Source organism: Cryptococcus neoformans, chromosome 9 (assembly GCF_000149385.1).
Source record: "Cryptococcus neoformans var. neoformans B-3501A chromosome 9, whole genome shotgun sequence".
Classification (NCBI taxonomy): Eukaryota; Fungi; Basidiomycota; class Tremellomycetes; order Tremellales; family Cryptococcaceae; genus Cryptococcus; species Cryptococcus deneoformans.
The window spans coordinates 281,373-296,351 of record NC_009185.1 but is presented as its reverse complement, the minus strand read 5'-3'; the positions used below and the strand labels follow the sequence as shown (position 1 = coordinate 296,351).

General features: G+C 48.8%; 6 protein-coding genes across 6 annotated transcripts in view; 3 read left to right on the top strand and 3 right to left on the bottom strand.

Annotated features, from left to right (window-relative positions):
• Nucleotides 1-77: 77 nt before the first annotated feature.
• CNBI1010 (hypothetical protein) lies at nucleotides 78-1,862 on the bottom strand (the record flags this gene model as incomplete). The annotated part of the gene is made up of 3 exons (XM_768394.1): nucleotides 78-413; nucleotides 518-1,531; nucleotides 1,593-1,862. The coding sequence occupies 3 exons, from the start codon at nucleotides 1,860-1,862 to the stop codon at nucleotides 78-80; spliced, it is 1,620 nt and encodes a 539-aa protein (XP_773487.1).
• A 425-nt stretch (nucleotides 1,863-2,287) lies between these two features.
• On the top strand, nucleotides 2,288-5,880 carry CNBI1000 (hypothetical protein; the record flags this gene model as incomplete). The annotated part of the gene is made up of 15 exons (XM_768393.1): nucleotides 2,288-2,389; nucleotides 2,457-2,543; nucleotides 2,600-2,720; nucleotides 2,779-3,086; nucleotides 3,139-3,546; nucleotides 3,611-3,871; nucleotides 3,939-4,261; nucleotides 4,299-4,486; nucleotides 4,548-4,669; nucleotides 4,731-5,012; nucleotides 5,073-5,202; nucleotides 5,254-5,273; nucleotides 5,332-5,422; nucleotides 5,486-5,549; nucleotides 5,604-5,880. 15 exons carry the CDS (start codon nucleotides 2,288-2,290, stop codon nucleotides 5,878-5,880), a joined length of 2,784 nt encoding a protein of 927 aa, XP_773486.1.
• Nucleotides 5,881-6,381: 501 nt separating this feature from the next.
• Nucleotides 6,382-7,887, top strand: CNBI0990 (hypothetical protein; the record flags this gene model as incomplete). Its single annotated transcript, XM_768392.1, has 2 exons — nucleotides 6,382-6,488; nucleotides 6,546-7,887. The coding sequence occupies 2 exons, from the start codon at nucleotides 6,382-6,384 to the stop codon at nucleotides 7,885-7,887; spliced, it is 1,449 nt and encodes a 482-aa protein (XP_773485.1).
• Nucleotides 7,888-9,636: 1,749 nt separating this feature from the next.
• On the bottom strand, nucleotides 9,637-11,139 carry CNBI0980 (hypothetical protein; the record flags this gene model as incomplete). Its single annotated transcript, XM_768391.1, has 2 exons — nucleotides 9,637-10,892; nucleotides 10,956-11,139. The coding sequence occupies 2 exons, from the start codon at nucleotides 11,137-11,139 to the stop codon at nucleotides 9,637-9,639; spliced, it is 1,440 nt and encodes a 479-aa protein (XP_773484.1).
• Nucleotides 11,140-11,961: 822 nt separating this feature from the next.
• Nucleotides 11,962-13,885, top strand: CNBI0970 (hypothetical protein; the record flags this gene model as incomplete). Its single annotated transcript, XM_768390.1, has 4 exons — nucleotides 11,962-12,346; nucleotides 12,474-12,861; nucleotides 12,912-13,343; nucleotides 13,405-13,885. 4 exons carry the CDS (start codon nucleotides 11,962-11,964, stop codon nucleotides 13,883-13,885), a joined length of 1,686 nt encoding a protein of 561 aa, XP_773483.1.
• Nucleotides 13,886-14,142: 257 nt separating this feature from the next.
• CNBI0960 (hypothetical protein) overlaps nucleotides 14,143-14,979 on the bottom strand; it is a gene marked incomplete at both ends in the record, with an annotated part of 991 nt that continues 154 nt past the window's right edge. The window contains 2 exons of the mRNA XM_768389.1: nucleotides 14,143-14,266; nucleotides 14,325-14,970. Coding sequence (XP_773482.1) covers nucleotides 14,143-14,266; nucleotides 14,325-14,970 — 770 coding nt within the window. The remainder of the gene's footprint in view (nucleotides 14,267-14,324; nucleotides 14,971-14,979) is intronic.

The window sequence follows — 14,979 nt, the reverse complement described above, 5'->3', positions numbered from 1 at the left end:
ATGAGTACATGAGCATGAACACTTGACATATTTGAATGATGAGTTTGCTGCATCTATTATGCTCAATTTAGGCAAATCTACTGCAAAACCGCCAACATATCTTCAACCCTCCTAAACTTTTCTCTTTCCTTCCCACTCCCCATCCGCTTGGCCCTCTCAACCTCAGCCTTATCAATCTTCGCCCATCCTTCCAAATCAACCACAATCTTTCCTTCCATGGCCGCGTTCTGGACTTTTTCGGGGATACCAGCATAAGGCCGAGAGTTGAGCATGCAAGCAGCGGGGGAAGATGTGGTGGGTGCGTATATATCGTCAAGGATAGTGGAAGCGAGAGCGTAGGCATCGTTCATAGTGGTGGCGATGACACCGACAGGACCGCGGGCGGCCCAGCCAGCAGCGTATACTCCAGGTACCTAGATTTCGGTCGTTCTCATCAGCATCCAGTCTCTCTTTTTTTTTTGTTTTTCTTTTTTTTTTCGGTAGTAGGGGTTCGGGGAAGGCGAGAAATGAGGCTTACGAAACCACCTTCTTCTGCGATCACACGCCCATTAAGATTGCTCACTCTACCCCGAGCAATGTCAAACGGTAGATCCCACTCATGGCCAGGTCCAGTAAGAGGCTCGGATCTGTACCCTACAGACTCGACCACCATGTCTGCTGGGGTCCTGATAGTCTCGCCTGTTGATTTTGCGACTATACTCGCTGGCTGGGACTCGGTTGCGGGTCTCATTTCTAATTGGTTAAGATTCCATTCCACCTCGCCTACTTGACTTGCGTTCTCTGTAGAGGGGAGGAAAGATTTAGGACCCTTGAGGAAATCGAGCTCAAATATCTTTCTACCATCTTGTTGCTTCGTCTTGTCCATCAACTGTAATAACCTCTTCTTCATTCTCTCTCCGTTACCCTTTTCAATATTCTCCTTTGCGTATTCCATTAAAGCAGGGTCGATACCTGCGTATCCAACATCGGGGATAGAGAGCATTTCCCTAAACTCTTTCGTTGTGAAAGCTACTTGGCCTGGACCTCGCCTCCCCACCACCCGCACTTTCTCGACACTAGATTCCGAAAGAACGTCGAGTACCTCTTCAGACAAATCAGTCTCTGCCAAAGAAGATACAGGCTTGAGCAACATTCTCGCTACGTCCAATGCAACGTTCCCCTGCCCGACAACACTGACTTGCTTGACTTTTTCCAAGTTGACCGGTAAGTCAGCGTAAGCTGGATGGGAGTTGTACCAGCTTACGAGGGCCAAGGCTGGGTAAACACCTGTCAATGGGTCGCTGTTGGAGCTACTCCCCGGGACAGCATTGAGAGGATTTGAAAGTGAGGCACCGTAGGTCAGAATGAGGGTAGAATAATACGGCATGATGTCGCTAAATGACAAGCGGAGGGCATGAGGGTAAGTGTATGATGGTGCTTTTTCGGTTGGCGAAGGTGAAAAAGTCGAAGAAGGATGAGATGTAACGAGGGTGTTTCCAAAATATTTGAATCTAGAATCATGGGCCAGCTCATCGAATTTGTGTTGGCAATTCTATCTCTTTCATTAGTACGACACTTCACTTCGATTTCGTTCAAAGCCTGAAGAGACATACCTTGACCTCTGGATGATCTGGAGCGACACCATATCTTACCAGCCCATAAGGCGTCGGAAGCCTTTCATACATATGAACCTCAAGTTTTTGACCTTCTGGGGATGTAGGGGGAATCAAAGAGAGGATACGAGAGGCGGTATAGAAACCTGAGGGGCCAGCGCCAATAATTGCGAGTTTGAGAGGGGGACGGACGGGGGTGTAGAGCCGCCGTCTGGCATGGGCGGAGAGGGAAGACGATGGAAGCCTTAGACGCGCTGACCGAGGAATCATGTTAAAATTGGGAATAGATATGTATTGCCGATGCAAGAGTTGCCAAGAAGTGGAGATTTGTAGCGAACGTCGACACCAAGAACGAAGAACATCTCCATCTCGACTCGTCCGCCTCCACCTCCACCGACCATTCAATGAGCATAATACTGATTACGTATTTAGACGGCAGGACCCTATTCTCGATGTGAGTCATGCCTAACGTCTGAACCTCCACCTCCACTCTCCGCGTGCCTCACATTACACCCACTTTCACGCGTTAATCAAGAGACGAACAGAGGTGTGAGTGTTCTCCTTCAGACACTCATCTATCCCGCCTAGGCTTTCTTCATACTACTTTACCTTCCTTTCCCGTACCCTCGCCCGTTCAGGGAGGTTTGTCAATAAAGTCCATTGTTTGGCAGCGGCTTGCAGAGATACGCAACACAATGGGAGATCCGGCGTTATCACAGCTGATCGATATGGGCATTCCGGTCGGAAGAGCAAGAGCTGCTCTGAAGAGGTCTAAGGGTGACGCCATGTCTGCTGCTGTAAGTCACGGTGGTCATTCACATGTCAATTCCGTACTTTTAGAACATTCTGAAATTCATCTTGTAGGAACGAGTATTTGCTGGAGAATTTGATGACATACCATCGGATGATGAAGGGGAAGATGGAACGGAAGGAAGCGGCTCCGTCCAAGTTGTCCGTATCTATCTCATATAAGCGTCAATAGCTGAAGCTTACTGCCTTAATTGTAGAAGGCGGATCCCGTGGTGATCGATAACAATGAAGACGATGCCATGGACGAGGACGAGATGGGACATGAGGACGAGGAAGATGATTATGACGATATGAACGATGGTAATTTTGACTATGATGGTTAGTAATTGATAACAAAGGGCTCGTCACAAGCTTCATCTGACAAATCAATACTTAGAGGATATGTCTGATGGCGAACAAATGGCGTCAGATCCTTACGCAGGAATATTCTTCTCAAAGAACCGCGTCGAGGAGATTATTGAACCGATTGAGACAGAAGAAACCATGACCATATCAATACCAGGAGGAAGCACGGTCGAGGTGAAGATCTTAGGTAGAGGAGAATGGATGAGCGGATGTCCTGAAGGAGGTGAACAGAGCTTCCTTTTCCAGCTCTATAATACATTGGAAGAAGGCGGAATGCCTTGCTCGGCTGGATGTGGACATTCATTTACCCGCAAGAAACAAGACTTTTTCTGTCTCTTCGTAAATTTCAATCATATTTCTTTACATCCGCTCAAGCTGATGATCGACATAGCCGAAATTCCCGCAATACACCACATACCTCAACAGCATCATCCGCCCTAATTGCCCCCAATGTCACCAAATCACTTGTCTCGCATGTGGTGAGCGAGTCGACCGTCCTTCCGCTTTACACAGCCAACATTCCAAGGATAAAGCCCCAATGACTTCGGCTCCTAGCATTCCTTCCGAAACAACCCAGGAAGCACTCTTACACTGTCCAAATCTTCAAGGTGTCATCCTTGGTGTGGGTCTGCACATGATTGAAAAGACATTTTCTCAGGGAAGAGATCATAATTCATGCGCAGAGAAGAGCGGAAGGACACCGCCCTCAAAGAAGAGAAAGACTGATGATAACCCACCTTTCTTGAAGGGAAAAGGAGCTGTAAAAGGGACTGGCTATGCAGGAAATGTACAAGAAGATGTAAGCGAAAGATCCCTTCGTTTCAAGATCTCTTCGTTTCGATGGTTGCTTATTGTAATTGCAGAGGACGGGCCAGGTTGCAGCTGAAAAAGCCCAAAAAAAGGCGGACCAAAAAGTCGCCACCATTCTTCAACAAGTCCAGCATTTCCTTCCCAACCCTCATCGCGCTGGTGGGCCAGCAACATCCGACTATCTTGTCCACCCTACTGCCTTAGCGCATTTGAGAAGACGGAGTACATTTATGAATGATTTGCTGAGAAATGATAGTTTGTTCGATATGAGCCAACGGGGAGATATTTATCGGGCGTTGTTCGATTGGCTCGAGGTGAGTCTCATCTCATGACATGAATGTATTGGTACTGGGAAAAGGGAAACGGTCCTGACTAAAATAGATTGTTTCAAACAATGAATCCCTCGCTTCAATGCTTGGCATGCCGCAAATGCGTCCCGCCAAATCTGTCCCTTCACCTACCGTCTCCAACTCCCTCATCGTTACCTACGAAGGCGCTCCCTCCCCACGTGAACTTCTCGAGAATATCGTCCTCCAAGCCAAAGCCGCTTTAAAGGGCCTTGAAGGTATTCAACCAGCGCAAATTGAAGGAATAGCGTTGACCGAAGAGGAACTAAGAACAAATATAAAGGAAATGGAGAAGAAGGAGGCTGAAAGGATTGAAAAAGAGTCGCTAGACGAAAATAGCGTATTGAAGGCGTTCTGGTGAGTCTCTGTGTATTTGTAGATGCTGCCATGCCAGCCTTACTAAACAAAGCAGTTTGAGGATCATCAAGAGTGCAGAAATTATCGACAAGCGACTGGTTGAGACGAAGGGTAAAGCGTTTGTGCAGAGGATGAAAGAGCAACTGCCGCGAATAGACGAAAGTGGAGTTCAAATTGAGGAGAACCCTGTGGAAAATGGGACCGACGAAGAAATCATTAAGATTTGTACGCCCTCTCCTCTGCATTCACAATTCATACGGCGATGAGAAGCGCTAACAGCTAATAGATGAGGAATGGGCTACCAGGGCTAGGTTCCAATACGTTGATCTTCGGGCGGGAAGCGATATTACGGGTGCGCCGAGCTACAAGCATGCGTATAGTACTCTTATCGCTGGTATCGAGCTCAATGTACGTCTCAGCATGTTTTCGCCATTCTGTATATCTCTAACCTTGGTCACCGCAAAAATAGAACGCCCCAAAACGATCACTCGCAATTGCTAAAGAGTTGGCAATACTTACTACCAGTCTTCCTGTAGCGTGGCACTCGTCCGTCTTTCTGCGGGTAGACGAAGCCCGTGTAGATGTCCTCAAAGCTATGATCATAGGCCCAGAAGGGACACCATACGAGAACGGTTGTTTGCTTTTCGACATCTTCTTACCATTGGAGTACAATCAACGTTGTCCGCTCGTTAAGTATATGACGACTAATGGTGGGAAGTGGAGGTACAACCCCAATCTCTACGCCGACGGAGTGAGTCAAACCTCTAATCACTAAGGTTTGAGTGATAGAAGCTGATGCAAGAATGATTAGAAAGTATGCTTGAGTCTGTTGGGGACGTGGCAAGGGCCAGGGTGGATTGCGGGCCAGTCGACCTTGTTGCAAGTGTTGATCTCGATCCAGAGTCTTATTCTTTGCGAGGAACCTTATTTGAACGAGCCAGGTGAGTTCTTGATTTCTTGTTCGCTCATTACATTCCCTGATGATTGCTTAGGATGGGCAAATATGTCTGGGGTATGCATCTATGTTACAGATAGGACGCCTGAATACGAAGAGCTGACGAAAAATGCAGTCTGCACAAAGCAAAGCGTATAATGCCAATATCCGAAGAATGGTACTCGCTGACGCTATGGCCAACAACATCAAGAGCCCCCCGCACCCATGTAAGCCGCATAATCGCTGTCAAAGGTGATGGATGAAATGGCTAAAGCAGGATGACACTATAGTTGAGAACGAGATCAAGACCCATTTCCGGCTCAAAGCCAAGGCTATTCGCCAGCAGATCGAAAAGTACGTCCATGTTTAGTGAGACATATAACATAATGCTTATATCGCGTATCACAGGTGGAGAGAAATGGACGATAGTAAAGAAGTGGAAGCCGACTATTGGGGTGGAGCTCATACGTCCGCGGCCTCTGCGCTTTCCAATCGATCATTCGAGGCTGCCGCAAAGGAAGTCTTACGACTGCTGGATGAATTGGAGGGGAAAGTGCAGCCTGTTCCAAAGGCCGAAGAGGAGGCTAGGATTAAGTCCCCGAAGGAGGAAAAGAAGAAGTCCTCTTCTGTGATATGGAACAAGATGATTGGTGGTAGCAAAAAGAAGTCGAAGAAAGATGTTTAATATTGTATAGAATCTTCGGCTTTTCAATATGTAACGTTGTTTGTATCTCTGTATGCTCATGTAACATTTGTTTTCTGGTACACTATCATGAATCAGTTTATGGAAATGGAAAGAGTCTTATTTACACATGCGTCATCTAGTGGCCGTGCTTAGAAAGTACTCAGCTCTACCTAATGATAATAATGGAGAAAGTTGCAAGTGCATGCAGTGTCTCCATTCATAATATTGAAAGGCACGTTAGGCGCGCCAGGAGGAAAAAGTCAAGCCTGATAAAATCAGCCTTTAAATGTTTGTTTCTTGGCGCGCCTGTTTTGATCCCGCAGGAATGTGGTTGTCTGTTGGTTTACGCCAGGTCGATTCCCAGGATACACAGAGCACCTCTCAACTTTCATCCATCTCTCGAACCCCTTTTTCCTGCGTCCACACTGTCTCTCTTGGATTCTAGAAGGACACCCAAGAGAGAGTTTTTCTTCTCCCAATTTTTCGCCACTTCGAATCATCATGCAATCTCCCTTGAAGGGCACCGGCAGGCCCGGTATCATCACCAGCTTCGACGAGACCAGGGCCATTAAGAGAAGGCGAGGAAGAAATGTAGATGTTATTGGGACGTGAGTATCTTATCGCTGTAACTGGATGCACGGTTGAATGCTGATATGGGATGTAAGCATGCCAACACCGCGCTCTCATCAACTTCCTACTCCCGAGACTGTGCGCCGGCCGTCAAAGTCAGAAGTTTCTCAAGATGAGCCAACCCTGTCGTCTCAACTACCCACGCCCCAGACTCAGCGTCACCGCCGACATGCGTCACCAAAAAGCGGTGATGCATTTCCCGCTTCACCATCGGGTCAAACAACATTTTACCTCGCCACCAATCACCCAACATCTCGCGCGGAAATCTCACGTCGTCGGCCAGGGTTGATGTTCGCTCAACAAATGGGCCTGATTTCATCAAGCATCTCGAGAGGTGTAGGTGTAGGTATGGGCGGACATAGGATAGGGCAACAAAAGGTGGACTTGGTCCAGGCGACCAGCCATGAGGACAACCCGTTTCTCGTGTCAAAGGCGGATGAACAAACAATGGATGTACCAGTTGGATTGGCTTCTCCCGGTGCCATAACGACCCATCGACCAGGAGACCTGAGTTCGGATACCGAAGATGATGCCGAACCCCTTTGCTCCTTTACCCTCTTAAAACAATCTCCCGCTCGCACCCAACCTTCATCATCTATCCAACCCTCTCCTGTTTATCCTGCCAGCGGTCTCCTTTCTCCACCACCTACCAAACCCGCACCTCGTATAGCAGATCCCAACTCTAAAACTGTTCTCACCCGTGCAGAGCATGCCGCCAAAATAGCCTCCCGTCGCAAAGCGGAAGAACGTCGCCAAATGCTTGATGTCGAGCACAACCCCTTCCTCATTAAACCAGGTGAACCGTCAACCCGTCGTGCGGGACCTATCGTCGATGAAGACCAGCCCACCGTGACGTACCTCTTCAGAGGTGCTAAACGCGTGTTTGCCAACCCACTCTGGAATTCAAAGATGCCTTTCCCAAGAGCGGAGTTACCTCCTGAGGACGATGATTTCGAGCCTCATCCTCTGCCCAAACCAAAGCTCCTCTGGCCAGAAGGTCCATCTCCCTCCAAAAGAATTAATCTCGAAAAGGTGACCCGATCCAGCACTCCCTCGCCCTCTCGCATTGCTGGTCTTTCGCCGGAGTCATCACCCGTCGCAACACCTACCATTCTTCGTCGCTTTGGTGGTACTTCTCTTTCAACAGATAGCCCCAATCCTCTAGGTGTAGGGCAGGGCGCATTTACGGACGATGAGAATGACTTGAATCATCAGGATGCGGAGGGAGAGTCTGATTTTGAGCCTGAAGAGGAGCAGGAAGAATTGCCTGTGCGGAGAGGATTATTGTTTGGAGGTACAGGGATGAAGCGGGATAGACCATCGTCCCCGGGAGGAACTAGGACGGTGAAAAAGCTGAAGGGGGCTGAGAGACTGTGATTTCGTCATAGCAAGTTTTCGTGGGAAGAGCTGGGGGAACTATGAAGGAACAGTGTTTTGTTCATTACAAGCGTATTCATATTTATTGCTATATTTTAGCTGTACATAGGCATTTAATCATAGCTTGCAGTGATCTTGATGAATGCGAGTTCGTGCACTTTGCTATATATGCCTGGATTATTGTTTTGATTGGCGATTGGTGATGATGGCGTTACAATCCACCATATCGCATATCACCGAATCGAGGGAATCTGGAAACTAGACCGTAGTGATGATTCATCGTTCAAGAGTTTCTTTCTTGTATCTAACTCGCTCATACTCCATCGACCACTTCTTATCTCTTAAAAGCACCTGAACAGTTCGGTATAGGAAGATCATGTCAATCACAGAAACCACCTACCCGCCTTCCCCATCCACCATCGATTCCTCTTCTGGCTCTCCGACATTCCTTATTTTCTATTCTGATGTTCAAGATGGGCGTATGTGGTGTCCTGTACGTACGCTACCATCCTTGTGCTACTATATATGCACAGGCAATCGGCTTGGAAATCTTACTCCTGTGTTTCTATATTATAGCACTGTAGAGATGTGGAAGGGGTCGTCAAATCAGCCTTTCAAGGTGGATCAAAACCTCGTTCGTAGTTTTTCAGGAGTGATATGCCTGCGAACTTCAAGTGCTTCGTTATTTTGCTGACTGTGTGTCGATCACGTAGGAGGAATCATAACATACATCGGAAACTACACTCAGTACGCAAATTATCAAGGTCGTAGTCGTACGAACAGGTCGTCGGTATACTGACCCCCCTTATGGTTGATTCCGAAATAGATGGAAAACGCCATCACATCCCGCTCGATCAGCATATGGTGTAAAGAGTGTTCCGACCATCATCAAGCTCGAGAACGTGGGTTATCCTTGCGCCATAGGTCAATAAATACGAAGTTAATAATCGTGTAATTAGGGTAAAGAGACGGGAAGGGCTACCAAGATGGAGATTCTTAACTCAAGCAAGTTTGAGGAGTTCTTGGGGTTATAAAGCTTAGATGAAGCACCTGCCGGGGTACAAGTGAAAGCAGGTCAAAATATGTATGTCCTTAAGCTACTAACGGACAAAACGCTCCATCACCACACCAGGGCCACTCAATATGGAACATCATTTCGTCGTCATCTCACTACTCACTATCACAATCTCCGGATAGCATTTACCTGATACTCTGCCTTTTTCACTTTGCATATTTCCCCTCGTAGATTTATTCGGTAAGCGAGCCAACTGACCTCAGTACAACGGGTCAATATCCGCTTTACTCCACGTACATCTGTTGTCAATAGTGTGAGTAGTTAAGATTTTGATTGTGGGCCTCAAATCATGCACAGTTGAATGAAGGTTTATATTTTGGGTTTTACATGTTTTATATAAAATAGATAGCGAAAAGAAGGATCACGGCCAAAGTGCTATACTACCACTAAATCTCACAACTCAGTCTCCAAATTAGAAAGAAAGACATCGCGGTAAAAGTTAAAAGCGCAAAAATAAATCATTTCCAACCCCCTCGCCTCTCGCAAAAATTACGAAAAGGTATGCGAAGAGGAATCACAATAGACCGCTACGGTCAACCCTCCTTTCTCGGGCTATCGGAGATCGCCCCTTGAGCGCAAAAAGGCTCATATAATGAAGGTCGGTGACGCTGCTGGCCATGACGAAGACTTGCGTTAACAGTTGAACGAAAAACAAACTGAAGGGCCATTTTCGATTACGCAGCAGCGGCCGCAGGAGCTGGGGAAGTAGCAGAGGAAGGAGAAGTACCCCTCATCTCATAATCAAACTGGGCGAAACGACCACCAAACCCTCGTCGGCCGTGATGGTCATGGTGTCGACCAAAGTGGTTAGGCTGGGGAAGGAAAGGAGCGCGTGGACCTTGCTCATTGGACATAAACTCGGGAGGGGGAGGGGGACCGCAGTGATGTCGACCGTGCATGGGCATGTGCTTGGGTCCGCCTTCACCTCGACCGAAAAAAGCATCGGGGCCCATGCCGCTCATAGGACCGAAAGAGCAGCCGTGCATGCCGCGTAGACCGCCCTTACCACGAAAGCCTCGAAGACAATGACGACCGCCCATGTCCATGCCCATGCCCATGCCCTTGCCCATGCCCTTGCCCTTGCCCATGCCCTTGCCCATGCCCTTGCCCATGCCCTTGCCCATTTCGAACTCCGGAACAAAAGGAGGAGGGGGAGGAGGGTGCTCGCCGTCAAAGCCCATACCAGGAATAGCTCGCATATCCATACCCATGGGACCCATATAACGGCCCTTGCCGTGGCCCATACCCTTCATACCCCTATGTTGGGCCTTACCGCGGCCTCGACCACCAAACGCAAGGCCGCCGCGCATACCGGCGTAATACTCAGCGTACTTCTTTTCACCTTCGGAGATGGTGGCAGCAGAGTAAGTCTCAGAGTCGGAGACAGAGGGGGAAGCGGAATCGGACTCGGAAGTGGTGGCCTGCTTCTCGGTAGGCTTCTGAGCAGCAACCTCGTCGTCAAAGGCATACTTGTGGTGTCGGCGATCATGGCGGCCACGTGGACCGAAAAAATCCTTCATATACTTTTTGTGGCTATCGAGACCGGACTCGGCTTTAACCTCCTCAAAAGATGGAGGAGAGTAAGCACGATGGTGTCGATGCTTGTGACCAGTGCCATTAATACGCTTGGCAAACTTACCACCATGCTTGCCATGCTTATGGTGCTTGCCAAAGCCGCAACCAAAGGCAAACTCAGGAGGGAAAGGCCCGTCAAAAGTCAAGCCGGGAGGACCGCGATGGAATATGGCGGGATGAGGAGGCATAGACCCGTCAAAATGGAAGGGCATAAAGCCAGGAGAAGGACCCATGAAGTCACGAGGGCGGTAGAAGTGCCCATGGTGGTGATCGAAGCCACGGTGGCGAGGACGGGCCTGGTCGTCATTGTTATCGAGCTCAGGAGAGCCAATTCGGAGATTCATAGCACCTTCAACTATGAGTGGCAAAAAGTTAGTGATGATTTCAAAGTAGATGGTGAGGAAAAAAGGAAACGTACTGATGGTGTCGGGAGTATCATCTTTGTTTGACCTCCTGCCCTCGGAAACCAAGGTCTCAGTCTCGGTGGCGGGAGTAGGAGTAGCAGATTTCTCAGTGACCATCTGAGTGACGATTTCGAAGCCGTCGATGTCATCAGACGTGATCTTCTCATTGGTGTTATTGTTGGTGGCGGGGAGCTGCATTGTAGTTCTGGTTATTGAGGGATAGTGAATAGCGAATGATAGAAGGGATGTCAGAATTGACTTTGTGAATGGGAATTGATCCAGAAATGGACAGTTTATAAACCTTTTGCTCGAACAAGAAGCTTAAGTCCCGCAGTCGAAGAGATTGCACATGTCTGCAATGCAAAGGAACCGGAGTAACTTTTGCCACCCACTTCCGTAGCAGCCTGGGTCATCACTCAGGCCCTTCCTGCCGCTCGCCGTCCCTTATGTCTCTTTTTCTGTTCTTCATATCCAGATCGACTGCGAGCGGCTCATTTTGCGCACGAATTGAATGACGGAAGCAGAGAAAATGAGTGTGAGAAGTGGAGAAATTACGCGTCTGCGCGCGCAGCAACACACAGCAACATGTTGCCGATCACCGAGGTTAGTCACCAAGACTCATCAGAGGAACCCGAAAGTCCAACCAGCGAGCCTGAAATTAAAAGGCTTTGGGTGACTGACTGAAAGGCTCACCATCTCCGCACCTAAAAAAGCGGGCAATTTATCTAACAAGATGTGGCAATTAAATACTTACGCTGATTGGTAGAAAAAAGTGGCCGCCGCGGACGGAGACGGAATTGCCCATGCCCCCATTAGAACCGCATCGGCATCCGGTTATGGTGGAGCCGGCGCCCTGTTAATCTTTTTTGGTGATTGGCGACGCGAGATGTTTTTAAGTCGGCCAGTGTTCATCTTCATATATAAGACAAATCAAGAGCCCCACGTTTGCCCCTCATTCTGCTTTCGTTTCCTCCGCTTTGTATACACTCCCCTCTCATACTAGAGCTTAGAATTAAAATAATGATCAGAACAGCCCTTCCCACCACCCGTGCCCTTGCCCGCTCAAGAGTCCTCCACCGAGCTGCTGCTCTTGCCCGACCTGGTGCCATCACTGCCTCTCGGTATATCAACACCGAACCCGTCAAGGGCTCTCCTTCAGACCTCAAATCCGTCCCTTCCCAAGGCACTCATGGCCGATCTCGTATTACTCCCAGCGAAAAGTCGAAGGTCTGGCCCGATGCAAAGACTGCTATCAGAGACATTAAGAACGGTCAAACTATCTTGTCCGCTGGTTTTGGACTCTGTGGTACTGCCGAAACTATCATCAAGGCTATGAGGGAGAGTGACTTGAAGGACTTGACTGTCGTCTCCAACAACGCTGGTAACGCCGGTACCTACGGTCTCTGTGAGTTTACAGCTTTCAAGACTTTTTTTTCTTGGCGCCAATAGAAACGCGGCGTTAGAGCTCGTTTGCGCCGCGCTCTGAATGACGTCGAATGATAGAAGGCTAATGACGCATCTCCCAACGACAGCTCCCCTTATCACCTCTAAACAGATCAAGAAAATGATCTTGTCTTATCTCGGTACCAACAAGGGCCTCCAAGATGCCTACCTTTCCGGTGAAATCGAAATTGAGCTCTGTCCCCAGGGTACCATTGCCGAGAGACTCCGAGCTGCTGGTGCAGGTATGCCCGGTTTCTTCACCAGGACTGGTGCTGGTACAGATGTCGAAACTGGCGGTATCCCTCAAAAGTGGTCCAAGCCTGATGCCGATGGCAAGCAGACTATCGCTATCCCTGGTGTGAAGAAAGACACTCAGGTGTTTGACGGCAAAAAGTTCCTCTTCGAGCCTGCCATTCACGGTGATGTCGCTGTTTTCCGAGCTTGGAAGGTTGACAAGGCCGGTAACTGTGTCTTCAGGTGTGTCTCCTCTCTTAGTGAAAATGTCAATAATAAGCTGATGGTCGTAGGTACACTACCCGAACTTTTGGTCCTCTTGTTGCCCGAGCTGCCAAGCTCTCCATCGTCGAGGCGGAGAACATTGTCGAGATCGGCGAGCTCGACCCTATGGAGATCGACCTCCCCGGTATTTTTGTCGACCGAGTTGTCCCTGCCACCGAGGACAAGCAAATCGAAATCTTCACCACCCGAGAGGAGAACGAGAATGTCTCCCCCTCTTCTGGCGAAGAGACTTCTGTAAATAAGAGCGTTGGTCAGGCTCAGCGTGAGAAGATCGCTCAACGAGCGGGCAAGGAGCTTTATGATGGTGCCTACGTCAACTTGGGCGTTGGTATCCCCGTCTTGGCGGCTAACTACTTGCCTGATGGTATGAAAGTCTGGGTCCAGAGTGAGAACGGTATCTTGGGTATGGGCCCTTACCCAACCAAAGAGGAGGTGGACGCGTATGTTTAATTTCCTTCTTTTTTTTCACAGAATCCATCCTGACCTTTCTTGTCACACCAGCGACATCATCAACGCCGGTAAAGAAACCGTAACCCTCGTTCCTGGTGCTTCCGTATTCGATTCTTCCGAGTCCTTCGGTATGATCCGAGGTGGTCACGTCGACGTATCCATCCTCGGTGCCATGGAAGTTTCTGCCAACGGTGATCTCGCCAATTACATGATTCCCGGCAAGCTCGTCAAGGGTATGGGCGGCGCCATGGACCTAGTCTCCAATCCTGACGAGACCAAGATCGTTGTTGTCACCACACATACCGACAAACACGGTCGACCCAAGATTGTCGAGTCCTGCAAACTCCCCTTGACTGGTGTGTCTGTCGTTAGCAGGATTATTACGGACCTCGCTGTCTTCGACGTTGACAGGACCGGCCAGAACGGTGGCGGTCTCGAGTTGATTGAGATTGCTGAGGGCGTTAGTCTCGAGGAAGTCCAGGAGAAGACTGGCGCTACCTTCAAGGTTAGGGAGCCTCTCGGCAGGTTCTAGGGGGTGTGTGAAGATTGCGTTTGATTATCGTAAGAAGTTTATGACCTAAAGGATATAAAAGTGTACATATGGTAGTAATAGACATGTAGAGGACTCGATATAGACTGTAGACTTTGCATGTTTGGACGTTTCTTTCTTGATGCATTGCATTTCTTATCTGACTGAATTGCGCGACTTATCCGAGTCTTAGCTTTATGGATCTACATCGCCTGATTCTTTGTACACGTACATTTAGCCATGAACAAAAGCCCTAAACATTAAGCATTGAGGGAAGCATCCTTCGCTGCTCCTTTTCCCTTTATACCACCCTTCGCTTCTCTTTTCTTTCTCAACATCTCCATCCTTTGCTTCAATGCCATGACTCTCGAATCCGCGTCTTCTCTATATCCCAAACTCCATCAGCAAGATTCAACCGACTTATAGAGAACCGAAGACGTACTGTGCCCTCTCTTCCTCCTCTAATCTCGCCATGATATCCTCTCTCTCTTCTCTTTGCAATCTCTCCTTTCTCTCAGCTTCACTCTCTTCAGGTTCTTCCTTCTGTTCTTCCTGCTGCTCTTCACCCGCCTGTACAATCCTTACTGGCGCAGCTTCGTAACTCGCCTGGCCGGGTATGATGTCTTGTTTATACGTCGTCTTTCGCTTCGCGGCACGATTAGCTTGCGCTTGCGATATGGCTGTAGGTGGTGCGGCAGGTGCTGATGGGTCTGGTGCTGAGGAATCTTCGGCGAGTGAAGCTAAAAAGTCGTCGAGTTCTGCATCCCCCGTCCTGGCTGCTATTGCTGGTCCAGGTGCTGTTGAAGGGGAAGGGGGAGCTTCAGATTGTGGTTCAGGTGCAGGACGGTTCTTCGCCGAGAAGAAACCCGCTGGTAAACCCGATGGTCCATCGTTCCCATCATATGGACCTTCTCCGCTATGCGGCTGTGGTTGTTGGGTGACTTTGGGACGTTTAGAAGATGACCCGGCTATGACTTCACTTTCGGGGCGGGGACGTTTTGCTCGTTCGATTTTTTCTCTCTCTGCCTTTTCACGTGCGACGGAAGTGCGATGTTGTTTTGTGAGAAGATGGGCATCCCATTGTTTCACTGAAGAAA